Genomic DNA, 26,479 nt, shown 5'->3' on the forward strand with positions numbered 1-26,479 from the left:
TTATTTTCATCACAGCTCTTTCAGTCACAGAGCCAGTTGCACAGCTTGAAAAGTCTCATTTCAGATAAGCTGTTCCAGAGGGGAAAATATGCCTATAGCATACTCCCCTGTACAGTGAGCAGATTAAAACCATCTTTTAAATTAATAAGTAACTTAGAAACACTGGGATTTACAGCAGGTGTCACGTGGGCTGTACTTTATCTAAATGTGACTTGTTTTTCTGATGAGATTGATTATGGGAGCTGTACCACACTGACAGGTAAAAAGAACATTGGTTTTCCCCTTTTAGCCCCTTCATCTCAGCTCCCTAAACAATGTGACCTTGCAGACCTTGATGTGTAGATATATAGAATTGACCTGTTGCAGGCAGGTCACTTTATACTGGCAAAAAGATCTTAAAAAAATGTTTTTCTTAAAATCAGGAAGACCTTTGACACTGCTCATTCTAATAAGAAACTGTGCTCCTGGGTACATGACCTACAATACGCAGAATTAAGTAAAATGTTATGTCATCTTGATATTTAATTTAGTAAAGCACTCTTAATAACTTTACCATTATCCAAATAATTACATTACCCAGAAATAACTTCCCAAAGCTGAACTTTGTTGAGAAATGTTCCAACAACAGCCTATGATGAAGGCTTTTTCCCCTGAGATTGGGACAGAAGAATTTTTTCTCCTTGTTTTGGAGACTTCTTGTCTCCAGTGGAAGAATCATGTTCAGCTCCATGTAAAATGCAGGCTGAAGACTTTTGTGAGGTGAAAAATTGTGCTTTACAAAAGGGCACTGTAAACCATTTATTGCCCTGACAGCCTGGAACACAGGACATTGGACATCCCTGTGGAAAGCTCTGCTTTGGGAAGAATGATGCACAGTTTAAGGTTCAAAACCTGAAATAGGAACTTTTCTGAACTGCATGTGAAGCTTTGAAAAATGGATGTTGGGAATCGGTGACCTTGTGCTAGTTATCTCAAGGTTAGAGAGGTAAATCCTGCTAAAATGACTAATGTAATTATTGCAGGGAGTGGGAAATACACTCTATTACTCCTGGAAAAAGTAGATTCAAGACAATTGTTTATTTTCTCCAGGTGTAAAATGAATAAGTGACATTGCAGATTTCAGTTACACTCTGCCAGTTTGTTGTATACACACCCTGGGAAGAAATAAGAGGTTGTTGAGACTCTGAGACCACATAAATAATTAATTTTATGTATGAAGGTTTTCTTATGCAGTGCTGGGGAGACAGTCCTGCAGTGAATAGCCTCCTCACATGTGTGTGGTCATGTACATTGTGTAAACAGAGCACATTATTTTAGGAATTCTTAATGATACTACTCACACTGGGCGGTGCTATTTTTAAACTATTATATATTATTATGTCAGTCATTGCTTATCTTAGCACAGGGCATGGTAGGGTAGATGAAGACGACTTTGTGGGCTCATTTATTCTTAAGTAGCCTCAGAGTTCTCTCACCTTTTAATAAGAGCTTAAGGATCATGCCAGGTGTTGTACTTGAGGTAAGAGTGTTAACATTGGCATGAGGTCCTTGTCCAAAACCCTGTGGATCCTGCTTGCTGAAGCTGCACGCAGCAGCAGAGTGGGGTCTGGGAACTGGGACAAAAGCTGCCTTGTGAACAGCTTGCCAGGTCATTTGTAGATTTCATCTCTCCTCTTTAGCAATATGACTCCTTCACTTCATGTAGATGTAAGCCAAAAATATTCCCTTCCTCAGTGGACTGACGTTAGGGGTCAGCTTGTTTCCAGGGCACCTTTGCCACACATTTTTTGTTAGTGCAGTGTTTGGGGAAGTTCTCAGCAGTGCTGATACCACCTGGAGATTAAAAACTTGCAGAATTCAGTTACATATTTCACATGCTGCTTGTAGAAACTACTCTGATAACCTATATTCACCTCTGAATTTAGCCAGACTTGAGCAGAGTTGCTGTTACAGGTATTTTTAAACCATAGTAAGGATCCCTGCAAAGCAAGGATGCTGTATTCAGGGTGCAGAATGAATCAGGACATTGGTACTGAGCCTCTTACCCTGCTTATGTCAAATGCTTGATATAGTCACAAGCTTTTAAGCTCTGTATAAGATGCACGTTGAAATTCCACCTTTGCAACCTTGAACCTCAGGATGGTTTGCAGAAAGGTTGCTGAGCTGTTCTTATCTCAGAGACGATTTCTTTACCAAAGTAAACATTTAGGAGTGGTAGTGTGAGGCCTTGGTTCAGATTAAGGTTTTGGTATCTTCAGGGCTACAAATAACTACAGGAAGAACTGACAAATTTTGTGGACAGAGGTTTAGGTACAGGGACGATTTTGTTTGTTTTGCTCCTGGCTATTTTGGTGTCTCTGCACACTGGTTTCTATGGATGTGGTTGGGTTGAGGTGTTACTATAGAGGTGCGGGACACAGTAGTCACCTTTTTCATGAAAAAAGCACATTGTTACCATCTCTTGATCTACCATTTAATCTACATGTTTTGTTGTGGTTCTCATCTTGTGTTTTTACTCAGTAAACAGATGTTATTTTCTGGCTTAAATACAACATGGATTTCGCAATCATCATTTTTGATGGATATGCTGAAATAGGGAAGGGGAGCTGTTTTGTCCTCAGACTGCCAGTTCTCAAGAACTTACGCATGATCTAAAAAAAAATGAGTGAACTTTGAGATTTGGCATGATTTTAGTGAAGATTTTGTGCTGCATGATTATGATGTGCTTTGAATGGCAACAGAAATGAATACATTGATTTCCAGTTCTCCTCCCCCTTACCCATTTTTATTTCTTTCTGCTGAGTGGCCAGAGGAATTAAAGCCAAGAAACCCAAAATTCACATCTTGGCTTTACTCATGTTTTTCCACACACCCCTTTAGTAGGTCACTGAACCATTCTCGTTTGTTACTTTCCCATGCGAGTGGAAAAAAATTTCCATTCTTTTGGAAAGCAGAGTTGATATTCAGTCACTTGAGCAGCTGCTTATCTGACTGTGTGTCCTTAAGCTATGATTAGTCTTAATCAAACAAAAGGGTATCTAGTGATGCTGCAAACTGGGAAGGGGTGGGGAGGAATAAAGGGAGCTTTGTAGCCATTTTGAGCTGAAGGCTGGGCATTTCTGGGAGGTCAGAGGCATTTTGACAGGCTTGAAGGAGGGAGTGAACTCCTTAAGTTGTTAGGAGTGGGTGGAATTTTCCCCCTAATAACAGCACTCAGATCTGTTGTAAAGCAGGAAGAGTTGAAAGGACAAGGAGTGAGGCTGGAAGCTCACTGAGATGTGGAGTGAAATTAAGAGGATCTTTGAGGAATGCGTTGAGTGAATTAGAAGGGCCAAGATAAGGCCACATGAAGAGTTGGGTGGTGTTGACAGAAGCCACAGGGATGGAAACAGGAAAGAAAAAATGAGATACTGCAAAGTTCAAGTCAAACAAAGGATGTCTCAGCTGACTGAGTGGGTTTGAGCCTGGGTTACAAACTCACTGAACCCCTGTGAGTGAGGAAACACCCTGCAGCAGGGGTGGATGGAATGGCAGCCAGGAAAGGGAAGTCTCTAATCGTGGTGGGGACTGTGGAGAAGAAAAGAGGTTGGAGTTGTACTTAGATGAGGTTTGAATAAAAGGACAGAGGTAGATGATCATGATGAGTAGGGGAGGAAAGAGGATGTTGGTGTAATGCTGTTCAGGGCAGGGGAAATAGGAATGAAAGGGAAGAATATATGGAAAGTAAGGGTAGGTGATGGAAGGTGTGGCTGGCGTTGGAAAAATCCAGTGTTTATTCCCCCTGCTTTGATCTGTGATAGGAGAGTTAGATAGGAAGCACTTGAGGAGGCTGTGCCTGATAAAGCAGAGAATGAGCTGGATGGACCCAGATGTGGAAGTCGTGGATGATCCAGCGTGAGATGGGGGCAGGAGATCTGGAATTCCTGTTTGGCTCTTCTCACGCTGCCCTGCTGCCTTTTGCTGTTGGAGAGAAAGGGTTCTCTTTTTAAAACAGCACAACAGCAACAACAAAACTTATCAGCTGAGAAACCTGGACCAGTTTGGGTTTAATCTGGTATTTTATTTTTAATTAACAGACTACAGGCTATATGCTTGCAACTTCCTTTCTTTGTATGCAGAAATTAATTGCATTTACAGTTTCCCTCATCTGTCCTTTGATATCTTAGTATCATTGGCACAAACAGTTCTTTAAAGACAAAACTTCTAAGCTACTTCTGAGGAAAAAGACAAGCTTTCTAAACTCTTTGATGGCTATAGAAATATTTTACAGCTTTCATACAATTTTCCCTTTGCTCTGGAAAGGAAACCTTTAACATGTCCATGAAACAATTATGAAGATGATTAGGAAAAGTGCTTGTTTCAGTTGCCTCCAAAGAAAATAGAGTTAGTTCTTTGTGTTTCAGACAGTGATGGAAAAACCTGAATCTGATTGTTTTTAGTGCAAGCTAGAGTTACACTATTGTCACAGTTTCTGAAGCAGGAAGGCTTGAAAAATAGGGTTAGGAAAAGCAAGGTTCTTCAGAAATTACTTTTAATAGTTTTAGTATCAGAGCAAAAATTCTGAACATGCTCTTTTCAAATAATTTTTGTTTGTTTGCCCAGATGGGAGCTGGAAGGTCATTTTTGGTTGTTTTTGAACATAAAAGAGGTGGACTTGATGTCACTCCTGATACAATTAATGTAGCCATCCCTTGGTAAGTAAAGCAGCCGTTGCCATTGGAAATGTTCCAGTGTGCATTTGCCACAGCTTATTTACTTTGTGACACACAAGCACAAAACTCTTCACTACCCTTTGGTTTCTTGGCTGTTGATCTTAGATAAATCAGTTACTGCGTTTTCCTCCCTTTCTCCAGTCTGAAATGACCAAAACAGTCTCAGCACTTCAGAGCCCCAGATGTGTGTGCTGGCCTTTAGAAAGAGGGAAACAAAGACATGAAGTTTAGAAGAGAGCTGACAGAGGAGTCTAAAAGGAAGACCTAGCAAAGATGACACTTCAGCTGCAAACTTAATAAAGGAAAGAGGACAAATGGAAGAAAGATTTAGAAGGGGAGGATGAAGAAGACGTGCAGCTTACTGACACGTCCCTTAGAAAAGTTACTGAACTGATGAGGAAGCTTACAGATACAAATTATAGGGTAATAAAACCAGGCTGATATTTGAAGGGCAATCCTGATGCTTCTGGAAGGCAGTGCTCTGCTAAATGCCCTTGGCCTTTACTTCACCTGCTCCCTGCCCTGGCTGTGGTTCTGAGAGGCATCATTGCTCTCATCATGCAGTCCCCAAAAAGCCTTTAATATCTGGAGCATCACTGTGGATTCCTGAGTGTGCTGCTGACAGTGGCCTTCTGGAGAATCTGGAAAACCTTTTTGTTCTGTTGGGCTTGGAAATCTAAATGGTGTGAGCTTGTCTGAGCTGTCAAATGGTTAATGGTCATTGGAGTTGTGACCCCTTCCCTCAAGAGAGATTTATTCAGGAGCTGAATGTGCCACTCCAGGCAGCAGGAGGACCTTGCCAGGAATGGAGGGCTCCTTGTCTGTTTTCCTGCCTTGGCTCCATGCACTGCAGTTGCTGGACTTTGCCTCCCTGTGTTAAATCTGCTGTTGGATTGAGCAGAAATTTGCTTGAACTCAGTGTGGATAGTGTTTTATCTTCATTCCCATAAGTGTGACAATCTCTTATCAGTCTCCTCCAGGCTTAATGCCTCTGAGGAGCAAGTGGTAAGGAGAGCCTGGGTGACACCTTGGCTCTTGTGTGGTGTGAATGGCTGCAGGGGAATTGCCTGTTCCCTCTCTGTTAAGCAGATTTCACTTTGTGCCTTAAGGTATGGAAACTCTTGAGTGCTGCTTAAGAGCAAGCTCAGCAGCAGTTACCTTTGGGAAATATCAGTATTTTGAGTTTGCTGTCCAGCTGTGACATCAATGGATAATAGAAAATGAGATTGGAAAGGACCATAGGAAGCCATCTAGGCCCAGGAAAAAGATTCCTTCCATTGGTTGGTTATCCAGACCACGGCCACTTGTGAGGTCTATGAAGGTACAAAGCTGCTTTGTCACCTTTGGGACTGTAAGAGAAAAGGTGACATGCCAGATGGAGCGGGCTTGCAGGGCACTGCTTGGATTATCGTGTAGCAGGGTATTAGTGGAAGAATCTGATTCACTTCAATTAGTGATATGTCAGTGTGTTTTGGCCAGAATACTCCTGACCTGAAGATAACCCTTTGCCATGACACGGTTGGTGAGGTACCGTGACGTGAGGAAAGGGTTCAGCTGTTTAAGTAGCTAAGCATTGCTGCTTAATGAATGGATCACTTTTCCTGAAAAGCACAGAAAAATTTTAATGGCTTGTTAAATTTTAATGACTTGTTAGAGAGCTTTGTGTCCTTGGTTTTGTGTTTGTAGCACATTATCTTCAATGGTAACGCACAGTTGGGAGACCTTTTAGTCTCTCTATTTCTAGTTTAGCTGATGGTGTAGTGCAAGGAAGCAGTGGATACAGCTCTTTTTGCTATATTTTATGCCTTTTCTTACTGTATTTTTTATGTGTTGTAATGTCTTCCTACATGCAGAGATAAATGGGGTTTTTTTAATTATAGTGGGAGATGTCTGGATTTCTGGGGGTATCTTTACTGCTCATTTATACCACACCAGAGCAAGCAGAGAATATTTTTATGGGCAGAGTACATATGTTGTGTTTGTGCTTCTGTTTCATTGCAGATTAACAATATTTCCCTATGCATTCTCCCACTGATTTGGGGAAAAAAGAGCACATTTTTGGGGGGACAGTTCAGAGCAGAAGTAAGAGAGCTGCAGCTGCTTTCAGCTGAAGGAGCAAAGAAGAAAGGTTGAGAGATCCCCCTTAGTCAATGAAAAGTTGTCCTTACTCAAGCAAAGGAGTCTGATGCTTGCCACAGTTTTGTTCCTGTGTGAGCTTGAAAGGACTTCTTCCATCTCAGGAGATGAAGGGTCTCCTTGTCTTTGCTGGTTTTGGGTGGGGCTTACTTGTCCTGGGGCTGGCTTGTGAATTAAGAACAGGAATTGAAGAGTGGAGCCTGAAGGGTGACTGAGGGAGTAAGGAGAAGATCCAGATAACCTTGCTCTTGTGTAATAGGTTTGCCCTTCTTGAGAAAGAGGATTGCTGGTACTTGTTTTGGAAGTGAGATAGCAGCTGCATTGTTTATAGTTGGGTTTTGCAAATCTGGGGGGAAGGTGGCAGCTTGCAAGTGTGACCCAGCCTGAACCCTCTCTGTGGGATGTTTGCTCCTCCCAGCTCTGTCCTGCACTGCATCTCCTGCTGATGTGGGTGCTCCGAGGTGTCTGTGCTGAGAGCCTGTGTGAACACCAGAGCCTTCAGTGCCATCAGAGTCCCTGTGGCGAATGCAGGACCTTGGTCCTGTGTCCTGCCAGGCGGAGGGAGCAAAGGAGCAAAGATGTGCTAGAGTTTTGTTCTGAGGAGTTTGCGTTGCAGCTCTGCTGCTGCCTAGAACAGATAAGCAGGATGAGGCCCTTTCTTTTCACTGATCCTTTCAGTGGGGGCTGTTAGTCCTCAGACATCAGCAGGGTTGTTCTTTATGACAGACATGTCTGCATTACAAGATTGAAGCAAACCTTGCAGAGGCATGAAGGAGGCTTTGCTTCTGGAATCTGTCAAGTTCATTGTTTTCAGAATTCTGTAGCATGGCGTGTTTACTCGAAATCCTGGCCTCCTTTCCCTCTGCTGCTTTGTTTACTCTCCCTTCCCTCAAGGTCCCATAGTAACGGGTGCCCTGCCTGCAGCAGTTCAAGGACACAACAGCAGAGGTGACCTTGGCCAGCGTGGCTGGGAGACCTCTGGCCAGGCTGCAGCAACTCTGTGACTTCTGTATCCAACAGCCAAACCCTTCCCCAGCCCACACGAGCTTGTCCAAAACACTTCTTGCCCACATTGCCCCATCGGTGCCACAGACTTGGTTGCCTTGGCACCAAAATTCTAATGTAGGGCAAGGGTTAGACTCACTCCAGCCAGGCAGGGTGATGATACAGAGCCCAGGCCTCTGTGGTAGTGCTGGTGTATCTTTGGAGCAGCTGGAATGTGGAGTTTCACAATAGACCTAAAAATAACTCAGGCCCACAGCACTTAGCGTATGTTGATGTGAATGTGAGCCATCACAGGTTCTTCTGCTCAGTTCTTCATGCTGCATCTTACATCCAGATTTTAGGCTGCTCTTAAATCTAGTTTGTCCTCACAGTCCACACCATTCACAAAGAGATAGAGGCCAAATGGAGCAAGAATTGTGAAAGAGCTTCTCATGTCTTTGTAATTCTTTGAAGTCCATGACTGCTCTTGGTTATCTTTTTATCATGCAGACATTTGCTTTAGGTGCTGTAGTGTGACACTTGATTTAGCCTGTGTTAGTTGTTGAAAACCATTACTTTAGAGGCAGAAGTGACCAAGGTAAAAAAGGAAAGGCGTGCACATAAAAAGGAAAACTTAAAAAAAAAAAAAGTAAAAAGGAAATACCTGATCTTTTGGGTCTGGCAGTTGTTAGAGAAGATGTGCCAAACAGGAAGAGGGCGGCAGTGGAAGATCTTGTTGCATTCCTATCTGCCAGTCATTGGCTATGGATATTATCTGCTGCCACGTTTCCCAGAGCAAAGAATGATATCATTTGTTTTGTTTTTTGATGGTCACTCTCTGCTCATCCTGATGAATTTCTGTATGTTTACATAGAAGCTGTAGTCTGAGTAAGCTTAGCCATGGCTAGTCAAGCTCTGTTAATAATATTTACAGTGACAACTGTGCATCAGGAGAACTCCCAGTATTTGAGTGAGAGGCAACACAGCGAAGTCCTGACTCTGCTAAGCTGTGTAGTGGATTCAGGAACATTTTAGGCTCTGAAATGTGCACACAAAGGTCTGGATGTTACATATCATGCTTCTCATGCTAGCTATGTCCTGTTGGGTGTCCAAAGAACGTATCTCTGTTTCCCTGTGTAAACTCCTGCGTATTGGTGTCTGCACAGCTTAGTCCAGCTTTCTGTTTGTCTGGTAAACATCTGTCCTTGGCAGGATGGAGGCTGAGGGAACTTGGATAGAAAATGTGCTGGTGGTGTGCCAGATGTGGGAAAGCATGAAGCACTGAAAGGGAATCAACTACGTGATTTTGCTCTTTAAATCACAGCTTTTGAGAAAGAAAATTGAACACAGGGGTTGTAGAGCAGGTTTGCCACCTGGAAATGTACAAAAATACCTTTTATGGATTCAAGGATGTAAAACTTTTAGAAAGGAAGGACTAAATTAAAGGACTTAGATATGGTTGTGAAATCTGTTACAGAGACAGAGAAGCTCTTTGAACGTTATTTCAAAGGAATCTCGTGTTGGGATGGGAGAGCTGACTTGATCAGGAATACAAATATCCTCAAGGAGGAAACTGCACTCACTTCAGGTAATTAATTATTAGCAGCTATGTTTGACACCTAAAACAGAAAACAGAGATTGTGAAATAATTGCTTTGGGAAACCAAAACAATCTGTCCAGAAGCTGGGGCGTCCAAGCTGTTGAGAAGTCACCATAGTGGCTGTTCTCCACTACAATGTCATTATCCCTCCCTTTTCAAAGCAGAGTCCTGCCAAATCAATACACACACTCAACTGAGGGTGGACTGTGTCTATAAACAGCGAAAAGAGAAACTGTGTAGTGCTTCAGTCCACTTTTAGGGAGTGAGTTAATATACTTGCTAGTATTATTTTCCTTTAGAGCTGGGAGGGGCTGGTTTTTGGGAGCTGGCACAGGGACAAGCTCATCCTGTTGTGACCCTTCCCCAGGCAGCTGCTCACCCACTGCTGGGCCTGAGCACGGCTGGAGCTGTGGCACCCTGTGTGGGTGTTCTTACAGCTCTTGCCAGAGCAGGTGTCAAGTGCTGGGGTGAGCTGCACGGTGTTTTAGTGTCAGCTGGGAACAAATTCCAGGCAGCGTTTGGTCCCTGGAAGCTGCAGATCAGGCTGTGGCTGTGGCTGCTCACACACGTGGAGATTTGTGTGCCCGTGCAGTGCCGGGGATTCCACGCTCTTGCGAAAGCACAGAGCCAGTGTGTTTGTGACTGCAGTGACACCGTGATCTGAGTCATTCCTCCTGCCAGGAAGGGTTATCTGCAGTCAAACTGGGGACCAGAGGCATTCCTAACTCCTGGTCTGGCTCTTGTGCTGTGTGAAATTGTTAACCCTTCATGGAAACCATGGGATTAGAATGCACTTATTTACCTTATCAAATCAGCAAATTTTACTGAAGAGCAGAGCTTGGCTCTGCAAGTTGATGCATAGAAATCTGCAATAAAAGCTGATTCATTACTGTTTCTAATAAAATTTTGATCTGTGAAGGCTGTTGTTCAGGAACTCAGCGTGGATCCCATCTGTTTTTAGTATCCAGTTGTACGAGTAGAACCCTCAAATCTCCAGTAAAAATCTTAGCAGAGCTTAAGGAGACTAAAACTTTTATTAGCAGTTTTTATTAGCACATTAGTAGGCTTGGTGTCTAAGCTTGGCATGTGGTGATTATAGGCTGGGTGCATGTAGCAGGCTTTTGGAAATGGGCAGACACATCCTAGGAAATTTTGAGAGGTTGCTTCTCTTCATACCAACAAACATGCAAAAAGTGTTATTTACCTTTTACATGAGGTTTCCCAAGGGATTGTCATGTCCCCAGGACAGGACTCTACAGAATGAAGGTTGAGACTGTTTTTCTGTGATTTTGGCATACAGAAAAAACACACTTTAAAGAAAAGACTTGAGTGAGGGTCATTTAATGACTTGGTTGTTGTTTTGCTTGTAGTAAGATTTGTGAAAGTGCTGATGCTGTCACATGTTTTACTGGTGAAGTCACCTCTTGCTTTGGGACATAAACCATCTCAGTCTATTTGAGTCACTCCAGCTGTGTCTTTTAACTGGTGCACAGGTGAATGGCGTGAGAATTTCTGAACCATTTTGCTGCTTGATATTTAATCATGGTGGTTACTGAGAGCAAAGGAATGACTTTATAAGGGTATCATGCAATAAAACAAGGTCTTTCTCTAACACTCACCGCATATGAGGTTAAAGATTGCTTTATGAAGTTAACTATGCTATGAAACATTCATCAGTGCCCTGTGCTGTGCATAGTTACCATAACCACCATCATTATAAAGTAACAGATCCAACAATTCAGCAGGACTGCAGCCACCAAGGACAGGGCTGATCTCTCCATCTGTGTGTGGGAACCTGGCATTGCCCTTGGCCTGTCCAATCCTAGACAGGCAGCGGGAGCCATCTGGGAAAAGTGTGGTGAGGATTATGTGGCACGAGCATTATTAGCTGCTTCCCTGCCAGCCCCGTGTCCCAATTAATTAAGGAAGGGTCACTCACACAGCCTTCCCTGCATTGCAGCAGGGAAATCTTCACAGCTCCAGTCTGACTGGTGACCTGGAGGTGGAAGTTTGTTTTCCACTCCTTGTTCTCTAAATGTTCAACCTTCCCTGAAGTCTGTAGTCCTGGATGGGTGGACCCTGGGGAGTTTCACTGTGGTGTTTGAGATGTGGCTGCCCCATGGCACCACCATGCACGGGCAGTGGGGTGTTCTCCATGAATTGAAGGGCTGCTTTTGGTGGAGCATTGCCAGAGCACTTGTGTGAGCACAGATCCAAGATAGGTCTAAGTGGAGACATTTCCTGTGAGTTGTGCATGACCTTTTTAGAGACTTTTTTTTTGCTGTTTTTTCCACATTCCAGGCTGTTTTATCTGAGTTCTGGAAGGAATTTTCTCCCTACATCATCTTTCTATGGGATTTTGACTGATCTTTCAGTAGTTTCAGTAGTAACACAATGGTGCCGTTACCCTGCTTCTGTCTCTTGTGTACTTTCTGGTTCAGCTTTTATGTAAACTTTGAATAAACTGTGTGTGCTGTTGCAGTCTTGAGTCTGTAATAACTGAATTTGGGACTCAGCCTGGTGTTTTTCAAGCTGCACGGAGCTGGCTGCAGACAGCTGGGATGAAAGCTTTGTATCACAAGGGGAGAGCTGGGGGAGCATCTCTGCTTTTGCAAACCCGTAAGGCGCTTTCAGAATAAGATCCCCGAAGTCTTGCAGTGTATTTATAGGCTTGTAATGTTGTTCGGAGAATGTTACAGTATCCTCTGCGGCAGAAGTGCTGGTTTCGGGTTTCTCAAGCATGGTAAACAGGTCTGGGCTCTGGTGGTATGTGTGCTGCTCAGAGAGAGCTGGGCTGATCTGCCACGCTGATAGGGTTTGTTTGGGTTTTTCAGAAGCTCCGTGTGTGAAAAATCTTTTAAGTCCCAGATCATCACATCTTGATCGGTTCATTAATCTAGGCTGGGGCCTTAATGTTCAGAAAGATGCTGACGCATTTACAGCTGTCCATACAAGAGGGTCCCTCACCACCAACCATCCTTTTAAATGAAAATGGAGGTATACTGCAAAACCCTATCAGTTCCTAATCACTTTCCCTGTATTGGGAAACAGCTCTTAGTAGTTAATACTGAGAAGGCTGATGAAAAGCCAGTGGCAGAAATCAAGTCTTAGGAAGAAGTGGAAAATTTCAAGACACTGAAGTAAGTAGGATCACTTCTCTTTATCTCGAAGCAGCTCTAAAAATGAAACTTCTTTCCACCATGCAGGAGAGCACAGGAAGCACCTCAAAAAGAAGGAAAACCAAATGTATTGAAAAAAGAGGGAAAACCAAATGTACTGATCTGATGTGAAAAATGTAAATCTATTCCTTGCTAAAGCTTACCCTTGCTGGTAACATTTCTATGTGGGGTGTGTGGCTGAGATATGCTTGGCTGTTCTATCCTTGCATTGCCACTGCCACACTTTGTGCCCATGGGCAGCTGCTCTCCATCGTGGCATTTCAGATTTGGGCAGTGGAAGGGCTGGGATTTGCCCCGAGCCTGGATCTCAGAACTGTGTCAGTTCTGTGTGTCAGCTGCTTTTTCCAGGATGGGCCTTCTGGTAGTTCTTTAAGAAGGTCCTGATTTTTGACAGTGGAAGCGTGTGGTATTTTATAAAGTGTTAATATTTATAAAGTTACAAAGTATGTGATTTTTGTAAAGGGGTGAAGTTAAGGAGAGCAGGGATCAGGGAGAGGTTTTTGGAGGGTCAGCAGTGACAGATGTGATGGTAAGGCCCATTTTCTCAGCCTTTTGACTCACTTTTGACACAGTCCTCAAGAAGCGTTTTTCTTTTCATGCTGTTCCAGTTCTGTACTAAAGTGAGCCACTGTTGGACAAGTGTCTGAAAAGCGGGAACATTTCTAGAAATATCCTTTGATTTCTGACTGGAAATGAGAAACTGTCTAAATATTCGGAGTCTTTAAATAGCCAGCGGCTGAAGGACGTTCTAGCCTTCAAGTCTCCTTGATATTTGTACTGTTTTTTATGTTTGCCCAGTGCTATTTTCACCCTTTCATAACCTGCATGAAACCTGCATCTGGTGAAGGCATTTCTCAGTGCTCCTTCCCAGCTGCCTGCAGCCTCCCCCTGCACATCCTGTGTTTGACTAAAACTGCAGCAAGGGACTCCTTTCCCTGCTTGACACAGTGGTGGTGATGTGAAAACTGTCAGGGTAGGTGTGATAATGCTCCCAAAATTTGAGTTTTTCAGCTGTCCCTGTGCCTTGACACAGCACCTTCCTGGTTATTCCTGACTCCAGCCTAGACCAGGTTGTCAGAGCAAGAGCCCAGGCACTGCAAACTTTCATTTATGCAAATTACATTAAACTTCCAAGCTTAAAATAGCATTGAATTTATAATGTAAATAAATGGTTTCTTGTGGATTTGTTGGGGCAGGAGTATTTGCTTCAGGCATACAGCTGACCTTTCTCTTTCCTGTTCCATTTCAGGAGGTGCATACCTGAGCCTGCCTGCATGAAATTAATTGAGATAACATGTTTCTTGGCAGGTGTTGGAATTCCAGTTTGCCAGTGGCTAAATTTGATCTTTGTATTTATTTTTCTGACAGTTCTTAATAGGCAGTGCTCATGACAGAGGAAAGATATTTGTCTGGTCCAGTGTCTCTGTCTTAAGATGAAAGTATTATTTTGAAAAGGTGATGAATCAAACAGTGAGGGGATGTTTTGGTTGTTTTAAAGTGTTTAACTTCAGCACAAAGCTCCCTGCTGTCCTTTGTGGTCTGTGGGCAGTAGAACATCCCTCCACAACCCTGAGCCTGCTGCTGCGGGAGGATTTCAGGGGAGGAGGATGAACCAGGTGACAAAGCAAATAACCTGCCCTAAATCTGCCTTTTAAATTGAGCTCTGTCTGGGATTAGCATCCTCAGGCTGCAGCTGGGATTAACTTTGTAGGTAGGAATTGTAAGATGCTAAAACGTGGTCTTCTTGCCAGTCCTACACACATTCACACCGTGTAGAACTGTTTTGGTTTCTCTTGCCCGCCCCTTTGCTCCAACACACAATGCTTATAATCTGATTCTCTGAATGAACCTTTGTTTGGGGAAATACTGTTAGTTTTGGCTCTTGGAGAGCTGAGCTGACAGGCCCAACTCCCCAACAAAACAGATTGGAGATTAAAAAACAAACTAGAACCACGCCTTCAAAAAAAAAAAGCTGGGGAGAAGCCAGAAAGTTGCTTTTCTGTGTTGCTGAAAAAGCTAATCTATTTAGCTACTGTACTATCAGATCTGATTTTTGTCCTATTACTTAAATTAAGGGCCTCACTGCCATTACCTGTAATAAAAATAAAATTCTTACCCTACCTCAGAAAATTGCATGATCGTGTACAGGAAGGAACTGGGGGGAGAGAGGAAGTGGGTTTTGAGGCTGGAGCTAATAAGGCAAAAAAGAGTTGTTTTAGCACAAGGGCAGGGGGAATCTATTACTTAAACAGGAAAACACAGGACATTTCTGTAGCATGTTCCCCTAAACTGAATTGACAAAATTCAGATTTGAGAACAAAATAATTTGCTTAGAACCATAGCATATTAGACTCCAGTGATCTGTAGGAGAAGTGATGCCTGCTGGGCTTGCTGGGAATACATATTTGGGCAGCAGGTCAGGCCTGTAGAATCTTAACCACAGCACTTGGAGGTTTGTGTTTAAATTCCATGTACCATAGATCTTGGCCAGGTGTTCTCTGAGTGCAAGAGAAAAAATAACTGAGCTAGGGAGCCAAATGTAGCCAGAGATTTTCCTTATCCTGCATATCAAAACAAGTGAAAAATGAGAGGGTTGGAATTAGGGGTTCATGTGCAAAGCACAGTGGTACATCAAAAAAATCCATGTCCTGCTTCTGATGTGTCCCTCATACACTCTGTAGCCACGGGCATGTAATGCACTCTTTCTTTATTTTAAGGAGGAGATCCTGCATTCCATCCTCAGAGGATATTTTGAAAACTTCTTACTTGGTACAGCGTTTAGTTCACTACAATCCCAAGATCACTTCCCAGCTGAAATTCCTGCTCAGCAGCTTTTACACGTCATGGTGTGGAGAATAAACCTAAATTTTTTCTGAATTGGAAAAGGGGATTTTTCAGGCTGATGTTTACAGCAAAGTCTTCCCTATTGCCTTTTATTAGAAAAGGATTTAAACATAGGGCTGTGGTACTGTTGTGAGCATTTCTGAGGGAGATGAAAAATGGGGAGCTGCAAATTGAATCAGAAACAGTTGAATAAAGCATTTGAGCTGTGTAAAAACCCATAAGCTCTACCATGTAGTTTCCATTTAATCAACATATATTCAAACCACCTGTTAAGCGGAGGATATATGGAATTTATCTTAATATTTTAAAGTCTACTTCTCTGCCCCTTCAGTGCTCTTTGTAGAAACCAGTTTCCTAAAATGCTGGCGTTCCTTAATGCTAACAAATAATGAAAAATCCCTAAATTTCTTCTGGGTTTGCACACAGATACATGTCCCTTTCTGCCCAAATCCGGAGGGTGCTGGTGTTATGTGGTTTTACGCTGACTGAGGTCCATCTTAAAATCCTCTGATTAAGGGAGGAGAACAGGGGATTCTTCTCTTGTGAGTCATCTTATCTCCGAGCTCAATCCTGCTGCTGCAGATGTCAGAAGGGGTTTCTCATTGAGTTTCTTAATTGAATGTTGTTTCAGTGCTACTGGTTTAAATTTTGCAGCTGTGAATGGCATCTCAGGTGTATGTTAAGAAAGAGTGTCACCCCTTTGTCTTATCTCTGCTGAGTCCAAAACATCACTGAAATATCCTGCAAGATCATTAACTGAGTGTTATTAACTTAGAACAAAAAAACTTAGCTTGTAAATGGATACTGTCAGGGTACTGTTAGAATACAAACCTGCTCCCTAATTACATTTCAGTTGATTGAAGAAAAATTTAGAAATCAAAGGTGCTGAAGGGAATCAGGTCACACTCTCACAGTGGATGTCTGTTTCTTGTACGTTGCTGCAAATTTTGTGAGGTTTGAAGGTTTTTTATTGTTTTAAAACACAGCAGCTTTCACTGGAGTTTTAGAAATGGAGAGTTGTGAGAGATCAGTGCTGTGTTATCTGCCTGCCTGCTTGGATCTCAATTGCCTGAGGTGTGAAAATGCATGTTACAAACCTTGGGGCTGTCTTGGTGTATCCAGGACTCGTAGGTGAAAGTTGCAGCAGATGGAAGTGGCAGCCCCGGGTGCTGCAGCCTCTCCTCTGCCAGGCCTCCAAAGCACTTTGGGCCACTGCGTCCAAGGGGATTTCCAGCTCTGTTGGCTGTTGAGCTGAAGCTCTTTTGGTTGGTTTGCTGTGATCAAATCACTTGATGAGGACATTTGGACTCAGGAGGTGGAGATTTCTTCATGGGAGACTGCGCTGAGCTGCTGGAATGCATTGCAAGTCACCCATCAGATGCTTTTCAGCTGCTTTGATTTGATCTGTGTGTGATAGTGAGGAGAATATGAAAGTCACCTGTTCTTCCAGTATTGCTTACGTGACCCGAGCCTCTGGCAGCAGCGTTCCCTGCAGGATGCAGTGGGAGCCTGGCTCACTGTGCTGCTCAGCTTGGGCACCCTCTGTGCAGCACCAGCACTCCCACAAGCCGTGGCTGCAGCTGTCCTGGCTTGTGCTGGGCACTGTTGGGCCCAGTTCTCCACTGGGACGTTCTCCTGCATCCCTGCAGAGCTGCAGCAGCTGTAGGAGAGGGATCCAGGAGCTCTGGTGTGCTCTTGGGTTGTCTGCAGGTTCATGGTGACCATCCACCTCTTGGGAAGTTGCTCCACATTTGCTGTAGGAGTTGGCGTGGTCTTACACAAGTGGCAGGAGCAGCAGCCAGATGGTCTCTCCACTTGTTTGGGTTTTTTCCTTGTTGTTTTGCTGCTTTAAAATCTGAAGACTGCTTTCAGTTAGGCAGCTGCTCTCAGTCACAGTGCTGTTCAAAGTAATTGACTTTCCATTGACTTTGGAATTTGGAATAGTGTCTAAATATTGTTGTCAGCTTCATGCTGATTCCTCTCCCCACTGAGGCTGAAGTCGTTTCACTTATGACCTCAAGCTGGACTTGTGTTTTGCTCCCATGGGAACTAAAAATAATAATTATTTTAAGAATAGGTTCTTAATCACTTCCTTCTTTTGATGTACTAGTTTTGTTTAGCATTTTCTAAGAATATAATTGAAAATATTTTAAACTATTTGTGTTTTAATTCCAGTTCTAATTAGCTCTTTGAAGATGCAAGGAGTGTACCAGACTTGATTACAGTTCCTTTTAGTCTTTTTATAGAAAAGCATTTGCTCTTGTTATTCTGAGTGCAGATTATTAGAGTTTTGTTGCTTTGGCAAACTGTCGAGTCACACAGAGCTGTGAAGAGATGAACATTAAGTTGACAGATTTCTTAGTCAAAGGCATGAGGGCACTTTGTCAGTGCTGGTGATCTATCAGCACGTTAATCTGTCTCCAAACTCTTAATGGACAGATGAGAAACAGGAAAAGCTGTGCTTTAGTCTGGGTTTAAAAGGAAAGATAAGGTGTCCAGTGGTTCTGAGGCAGAGCTGGCTGTGACGTGAACACTGAAGGTGTTGGGATAGTTTGCAGTGATGGGAGAAATATTAAATGGTTGGAGATCACTCTCTGCCCTGAGACATGTGTTGGGTAACAGAGAGATGAAATAGTTGGAGATCTTTCCATTAACTGAGTCTTGATATTTAGAAGTGGAGTTTTGGGAGATGTATTTTGAAGTGTGGCATATGGCACTACTGAGGACTTTTTACTCGTTTATAGTATTGCAAGTTTTATTAAAGAAACCTTTTAATAAAAGAGCTGCTGGTGGGAAGTTTCCCAGACCAAATAGAAAAGTGGGAATCATCAGTTCTCCACCCTCAGGCTCTATGCATGGGCTTTGGTGAGCCAAGGGAAGTGCCTTGCACTTCTGTAGGTATGCCTCCTATTTGCACAGCCACTTTAGAGCTTAAATGTGAGATGAGCTTTTAAGATAAATCATTTTTCTCCAAGTTCATTTGTACTGAGTGTGTGAGGCAAACAGCCTGTGCCAGGGCACTGTCTGTGCTGGTGCATCTCCAGTGCCACTGCAGTTCATGGCAGAGACCATTCCTGAGCTCAGGGGATCCCTTCTGAGAGGGCAGGGGGTTTGTAGGGCAGGGTGTTTGTGGGTGTCACTGCTCCTGTCAGTCCCTGGTGTCTGTCACCCTTGACCTGATGCTCGTAGTGTGTCAAGGTGAGCCTGTTCCCTTTGCTGCTGTGTGGGTTGCAGTTGGTATTGCTGGTCCAATTCCCTCATAGCAAGGTTGCACAAACAGCACAGGAGACAGAAACTTGGAAGATGTGGGGCTAAAACCCCCCAAAACAAGAGAGAGAACCTGGGATAGGCACAGTTCCTATTCTTTAATTTCTGTCTTGAAGTTTACTGTGTTATGAGTGTTTCCTATTTCCTCTGCCCTGTCAGTAGTATGGATTAATGATTCATAAAGGTGTGTTTTAAGGGCTGGGTAGTTCATGTTTATACAGTGCTTATTAGAGTCCCTGCTGATTCTTCCTTTTTCTTTCCGTTTCCCTTCCACCTCCCAGGAGCATTCATGCATAAACCATTTCTTTTTCCAGCCTTGCATTTCCTTGGAGAAAAGTTACTCTTTCTAGCATGCTGGTACTCCTTTGTGACCAGCTCTGATTACCAGCAGTGTAGAATTTGTGGATTATGTTTTTTTCTTGGGCCACAACTGGCATTTCATTCCTCCTTTCCAGTGTTACCAGCCTGGAAAATTGAATGGAACTATATCTGACCAAACATACAGAAGCCTCTTAATTTTAAATCATCTCAATCCCAGTTGGTGGAAGCTCAAAGGTGGGGATTAGAAAAGGTGTGATGCTGGCAAAGAGAAAAGTGTGGATGAAATGAATTTCATTCCTGGTGATCTTTGTGCTACCAGTTTGTGACAGTTCTTAGTTATTGCAGAGGACTCTTGAAGACTGGATTCATCTCTGGCTCCTGGCTCAGTGAGCCACAGACAGAAAAAGCTGTGACTGTCCAAGTGTGGTTTGTTGTTTCATTGACAGTTTAGCTGGTTTAGGGAGATGCTTTGTCTTGAAAGGAGGGGAGAGAGAAAAACTGAAGCAAAATGATTTGTTGTCTGTTTTGTTGCAGTGGAAGGTTGGTTTCACCGAAATGGAAAAATTTTAAGGGATTGAAACTTCAGTGGAGAGATAAAATCCGTCTCAATAACGCCATCTGGAGGGCCTGGTACATGCAGTGTAAGTACCGTGCTGGGGGCGGGTCTTTCTTGAGACATGGATGAGAACAAGAGAACTGAAATTACTATCTAGTGAAAAGCTGAGGAATCTGCTCAAGGTCTGATGGTTCAGAGGCAGCGCTCTTGCATCAGGGCTTTCCTGCATGTGCCCACACTGAGGATGTGCTGAGTGCTCCAAGCACAGCCCGAGATCTCCCTGATTCCTGTTGTTTATGGGGAAGGAATCCTGGCCAGGCTCCCTGTCACACCTTGGCGCTGCAGTGACAGCTCTCTGCAGGCCCTGCACGGGCTCAGCACTTGCATTTTGGCTGTTGTTTCAGACCTGGAGAAGCGCAAGAACCCCGTGTGCCACTTTGTGACCCCTCTGGACGGCTCCGTGGACGTGGACGAGCACCGGCGGCCAGAGGTGTGTGACAACAGCCCAGGGAGCTCTGGAGTTTGTAACAGGATTTTCTGTCTGCTGGAAACAAGGGCAGCATAGCCAATCCGTGCTCTGTTTTTATTTAGAAGGAACCACTAAAAACAGAGTGAATTCGGTTTTGTTAGTTTATCACATTAGGATGACCAAGGTGCAATCAGGACATTTATTATCTGTGTAACTTATGTTAATGTTGTCATTTAATGAATTATAAGTCATAGAAGGGCTATTTGAATAGTTAAGATTTTGACAGCTGCTGCTGTCTTCTGACTGGAAGTCGGTGGGAAATCAGAGTGATGACTGTTTTCAGGACTGAATCTAAGTGACCCTGGGAGAGTTTTCTGTATTTTATGTAACTGGAGAGGTGTGGTTTCAAGAGAACAAGCAATTTCTTTTTCTGTGTTGAGGTAGTTTCACAGACAGATCAAATATGAGTTTGTGTTCTTTCATTTTTGTGCTCTTGTAAACATAAATGAAAACTAACATCTGCCCTCTGGCTCCTTGCAGAAAACCAATGAGGCCCTTGATGTGGCAATATGTGGCTCTCTCTATACTGCATAACTCTAGAATAATTTATAACTCAAAGGAGTTCCAGATGAGTTTGTGGAACTGTCTCAGGTTTTTGAAAGAACAGTGTTGATGTTTGTGTTGAAAGTGACCCTCGAACACAAAGTTAAGGCTCTCATTAGTCTGCTCTCCCCAATTTACACACTGCTCTCTGTAATACATTGAAGACCCACATTGTCTGATCCTTTTGTTGCCATCAGTGTGTGGCCTGCAAGGTCCCCCCTGAGCTGGACATCAGATTTCTATTGCTTTGTGTCATTCGTAGCAGCTTTTGCTTATGTGTGTGTCCATGCATGTGAAATTCACAGGATATCGTGTGCTTTATACATTATATTTCAGTAAATTAATTTTAAAGAGGTTTTTTTGTCATTTCTTAACCCTTGGTTATGGTTGAGCTGCTGTGGGACATGCTGACAGTGCAGTCAGACGTCATCTTGTGTTTGATTTTTGTGGGAAAGATGAAGTTAGTACTGTCAGATTTGCTCTGTGATAGCTGAACTCTGGGACAGTGTGGGCTGCTGATACATGAGCTCAAACAGAATTAGCATGCTTTCTTTTGCATTTTTTATGCCTGAATATTTGCTTGGAAATGTATTGAATATTCAGCCCTTATGTGATTCTGTGTAATTCATGGTATGTGTTTGTGTTCTCAGGCCATTGCAACAGAAGGGAAATACTGGAAACGAAGAATTGAAATAGTCATTAGGGAATACCACAAGTGGAGGACATACTTCAAGAAAAGGGTCTGTTGATTTACACAGTGAAAGTAGTTTGCTTGAGCTTGGTCAGTAGGTTGTTGCTTTTTCAGTTTTTCTATGACTTTTTCTGGCATGCAAGAGTACTTAAAACAGATGATAAGCTGGTACAGACATGCTCATCTGATTAATTCCACTTAACTAAAAATTATTGTTCTGGGACTGATTGTGCATGATTGGGTCTTAAAAGTTTGCAAAATCAGGTCTTCCACTGGCACACACAGGACCTGTTCTGACTTCAGCATCTGTTCTGTTCTCCTTTTGCAGTTACAGAAACACAAAGATGAAGATCTTTCAAGTTTGGTCAGGGTAGGTAACACCACTGAGAATTGGCAGCATTTATGCTTGTAGAACCTGCAGTAGATAACAAAGTTGTAACATGCAGTAGCTTGCTTTGATTAAACTCTACAGACAAGCATCTTGCTTAATTAAGCCTTAATTAAGGTTAGACACCTTAACGTTCTGTGCCTCAGAGAGCAATGTAAGATTTGCAGCTTGAATTGGAGGTTGAATGTAAAGTGCTGTGACAGAAGAAATGGGAATCAGCATTGCATGCCCAGAGAGATCAATCTCTCTGAGGGCTGGCACATGATTTCATCTTGTTACTGAGTTGTAACTGGCACTGCTGCCTTGCTTGTGTAACTGGATCTGTGAAGATGTGGGAGCTGTGTGGTGCATATCTTCCTGCTGTGCCCACAGCTCAGGCTGAGAATATGCCAGGATCCTATAAAAGGACAAAATGGTTAAAGGAACAGTGGTATCCCAATTTAGTATGTTCCCTTAAACTATCAAACCTACTTTGGGTATATAAACCGATGATCAGAAGCACTGTTCTGCTGTTTTTGCAAGGAAGTGCAGTTTAACTCAGCCTGTAGTGAGGGATGGGTAAGCCAGGTCACATTATGTTGTATTTTTCATGGGTAAAAAGTGTTTTGTGCAAACTTGGAGTACAATTACACTTGACTGTGTGTCAGAGTTTCAGATACATCTCACAAGATAGGAGTTGTTTTTTGCATTCTTGCTAGGATGTTATTTTTAATTTTTATTCAAACCAAGGAAAATACTTGTGTAATCAATCGAACAAGGAAGTGTTGTTATTTGTCTTACATACTTCCAGTCAATATCTGGGTTTGGGCAAAAACCTTTGTGGTATTCAGTGAGCTGAAGCTGCTGGTGTATCAGAAGCACCAGTAATATGTTTCAGTCCATTTGATGGCTCCTCAAAGAGAGGTTCTTTCTTAAAAAATGTGAAAAATGAGGGCTGCTTTTACAGATCTGCACCAGACTGCTTTGGCACTGCCAGGCAGCCTGACCTCTCCTCCTTTCCTTTGACAGGATGATGATGTGGTTCTGTGGCAGAAAAGAAGGTATGGCAGAGAAACCCCTGTCCCCATGGAGGAAGGCAGCCTCTTGGATGCAGACATGCTCATGTCCGAGTTCACCGACACTCTGTTCTCCACACTCTCTTCACATCAGCTGGTTTCTTGGCCAAATTCCAGGGACATAGGTATTTGTTGGCTGTAGCTATGTTGCAGTGAGAACCCCTACAAAAACTCTGTTTTGTTGCTTTGCTGCTCTTGTAGTCTGCCCAAGAAATCTGACTTATATTGCTGATACAGATATAAAAAGGCCAGGGAATGTAGCTGTCTTATGGTTCTGTCTTAGCCCCTTATGTGCTGCTCCCAGCTTTGTCCCCTAATGTTGCTCTGAATAAATCTGTAGTGAGCAGTATTTACTTTATCAGCGATGAAGGCATTGTGGTTTATCTCAAAGCATAGTTGTGTGTGTGTTTTTAAGGGAGTGCCTGTGTATTTTTGTTTGACTTTGTCCAGTAGAGCCAGTGCAAGTTTCATCTGTACAAACAATCCCGAGAGCTGTTCAGCTCTGTCTGGAGGCTCTGAGTGTCTGATGGGGCAGCACATGTTCACTGTTCACTGCATGGATGTCTGAGCAACTCCAGAGCAGCCATGGTTTACAGAAATTGTACTCAAGGCAAATGAAATGGGTGATGGTTTACTCTAAAATACTCTGCTGTGAGCTGTGGTGGCTCAGGCTGTGCTTCCCCACAAGGTTGTGTGGAGCAGGAGGCATCTGAGCTTGGCAATCTCAGATGTCAATTAGAGCCTTCACCTCTTCCATTTTAGTAATTGAAAGTTTCATTCCCCAATGGCTTTGATATCTGGACTGTGCTGTAGCTCTGAAGAGAAGCAGATGCTCAGTTCCTTTCAGCAGCAGTTTTTTTGTAACATCTTGGCCAAGCCTGACTGTGGAGTGTTTTATTCCTGCTGCTGTTATTATGTGAGTGATGGGAAGCTAATCTAATCTGTCTGCTGAATTTTGCAGGACACTTAGGAAATGCTGACATGATTCAACCAGGGCTTATTCCTCTCCAGCCAAATTTTGATTTTATGGATACCTTTGAGCCTTTTCAGGGTAAGAATTATATATGTCAGTTCATTAATTTCCTAAATATCGCAGTGATTTATGAACTAGGTTTTAAAGTTTAAGTGTTAAAAACATCTAATGTTTCCCTGTTTCACACTTCCTAGTGATGAAGACATTTAACATTTTGTTTGTCTTTGAATGTTTTATGGCACTGCCAAGAATTCCATATAACATTAAACTACTGTTGACAACTTTGATGGTTATGGATCTTCATGGAAGAATTGTATCTATTTGCTGGCTCTGCAAGCAGTCTGCATGAGATAACTGTACTTTGTGGGACTCACTGAGGAGATCAGCTCTTGGCTGTCTGTGTGTAGATGAACCTTTAACAGGACTGATTTTTGCATTGTTCCAGTTTGCATGAAAGTGGAAGGAGTCAGCCCAAAAGTGATCAGTTCCTCTGGAAGACAGCAATTCACTGTTCAGTCAACAGCAGTTGTATGAAGCAAAAATCTCCTTGTTTCATTATTTGCTAAATAATACTGATATTCCTGTGGATTTTAGGATCTAGCAATGCTGTATCTTGAGTATGAAAAGTAGAAAATTAATAGGTGACTTTTCGTGTTTCAGAATTATTCACGCCCAGTCGCTCCAGTAATTATTTCCCTTCAGTGTCTGCTGTCAGCTCAGCTACCACAGACAGCAGCAGCCACTCTTCCCAGGTAAGAGAGGTTTAAAACTGCAGGCTCTGATGTGAGCCGTGTCCTCTCAGGAGGAGTTCAGCCATGTCTGAATCAGTGATATTTCCTTGTCTCTCAGTCTCCTGTCCTGCCGTCGGGTTCGTTGCCCAGCACGCTTCCAGCAGGGAACATCAGCGACGGACTGATTCCTTCCTCAGTACCTGCTCCTGTCATTCCTGACGTTGTTGCTGACCAGTGTTCCAGCATTAGAAGTGGGGGATCTTTCATCCAGCCGGCAGATTTCCCTCCTGACTCATCTCTCAGCGGGCCACAAACTTTTATGTCAGTGTTCCAGACGCCGCTGCCGGTGCTGCAGCCCCCGAGCTCCCAGCAGCAGTCGCCGCTGCCCGCGGTGCCGCTGAGCTCCAGCCTGAGCCCCGCTCCCGCCGCCTTCGCTGCTCCAGAAACGCCCAAATTCGGCCTCTGTGAATCCTCTGTCATCACTCACACGGCCTCTGCCACGCTGACCCACAACGCCCCCGCCACCACCTTCAGCCAGAGCCAGAGCCAGAGCCTGGTCCTGGCCACGCAGCAGCCGGGGGCAGGAGTGCCTTGTAACCTGGCCTTCCAGACTGCTGTCGTGCAGGGGCAGCCCCGGCCCCAGCTCCAGTCCCAGCTGACATTTGCACTCCCCAAACCTGTTCCTCTGGCCAGTGCTGGGACGAGACCCAAACAGTCACAAAAAATAGTGCCTGCCCCAAAGCTTGAAACAGTGTCCTTAGTGGTAAAGAATGCCTTCATCACCCCAGGTGAGGAGCGCTGCGGGAGGATGTTTTTGTTTTCTGAGTGGGACTAGCAGGAGGAAAAGACCTTCTTGCTTTCCTTGCTTTACATAGTAAGTTAAAATAGAGCTTCTGAGTGTGTCCACAGGACCCTTGAATCCACTGGCTGAATGCAGTGGCTGCACTGTTGAATGGGATGCTCTGGACTGCTGCAAGGATTGGAAGCAGTTTGGTTGAATGTGAAAAGCTGACCTGCAAGAGGGGTTCTCTCCTTGTAACATCTGTGATGGACTGTGCTCCTGCCCCATAGAAACCCTGGATTTAGGTGTGATGGTGTTGGGTTTAACTGCCCCTCAGAGCATTCAGCCACAGTGAGGAGGAGATGCTCCTGAGGGAGCTGCAGATTTTTGTCTCAAGCAGTCCAGAGACCCTTGAGATGTTTTAAGTCAGGAGTGAGTTTCAGGTTGGGGTAGGAACACCTGGAAATTCCACACTGGATGGGATTTGGAGCCACTGGTGCTGCACAAGGCAAATAATAACAAGATAAGGAGAGAGAATTGTGCTTGAGGTGGTTCTTGTGGGAGAGCTCAAGGCTGGAGCAGGACAGGCAGAACGCTTTTCTTGGGATTATTGCAGTCTGTTTTTAGACTTGTGCTGGCTGGGGGCCAGGTGACTTCAGCCACTTGAAATGTGCAACAATAACTGGAGAAAAAGCCTGCCTGGAGGAGTAATGTTAAATAAGCTTTACTAGGGAGTAGGTGTGTCTGCCAGGGCCTGATAGTGAGGTTACCCACCAAAAAGAAAAATCACTGTTCAGTGGAGGAACAGACCCAAGAACTAATTCTAGGATGTCTCTGGGATCAATTTAGTCCAGGATTGATAGCATGAGGGTGTTGATGGCAGTGTTCCTATCTATAGTATTTTATAAACCAACAGTCCATGTACCTTCACCAGTCTTCTCTCACCTAGTAAATAAAGATTGTAGGGAACTTATTTTCAGAAAGCCTTTGCTCCTGCTTTTCTCAGTGCTTCCTGGGTTGTTCCTCACCCCATATATTACTTTCCCAGTGCTCCACCATTGACTTCTAGACCATCACAACCAGTGGCTTTGTTTCTCATCTAGATTAGTGTCATGTGTTTGGGGATCGTGCTGTTCCTAAACTACTGGGACATAAAGCTCAGGGGACAAATCCAAGAATTTACATAAAT

General features: G+C 43.6%; 1 protein-coding gene across 1 annotated transcript in view; it reads left to right on the forward strand.

Annotated features, from left to right (window-relative positions):
- MLXIP (MLX interacting protein) overlaps positions 1–26,479 on the forward strand; it is a 43,920-nt gene that overhangs the window by 2,772 nt on the left and 14,669 nt on the right. The window contains exons 2-9 of the mRNA XM_063415666.1: positions 19,578–19,684; positions 20,004–20,089; positions 21,322–21,411; positions 21,691–21,732; positions 22,759–22,930; positions 23,767–23,856; positions 24,439–24,530; positions 24,628–25,297. Coding sequence (XP_063271736.1) covers positions 19,578–19,684; positions 20,004–20,089; positions 21,322–21,411; positions 21,691–21,732; positions 22,759–22,930; positions 23,767–23,856; positions 24,439–24,530; positions 24,628–25,297 — 1,349 coding nt within the window. The remainder of the gene's footprint in view (positions 1–19,577; positions 19,685–20,003; positions 20,090–21,321; positions 21,412–21,690; positions 21,733–22,758; positions 22,931–23,766; positions 23,857–24,438; positions 24,531–24,627; positions 25,298–26,479) is intronic.

Source organism: Prinia subflava, chromosome 19, assembly GCF_021018805.1.
Source record: "Prinia subflava isolate CZ2003 ecotype Zambia chromosome 19, Cam_Psub_1.2, whole genome shotgun sequence".
Classification (NCBI taxonomy): Eukaryota; Metazoa; Chordata; class Aves; order Passeriformes; family Cisticolidae; genus Prinia; species Prinia subflava.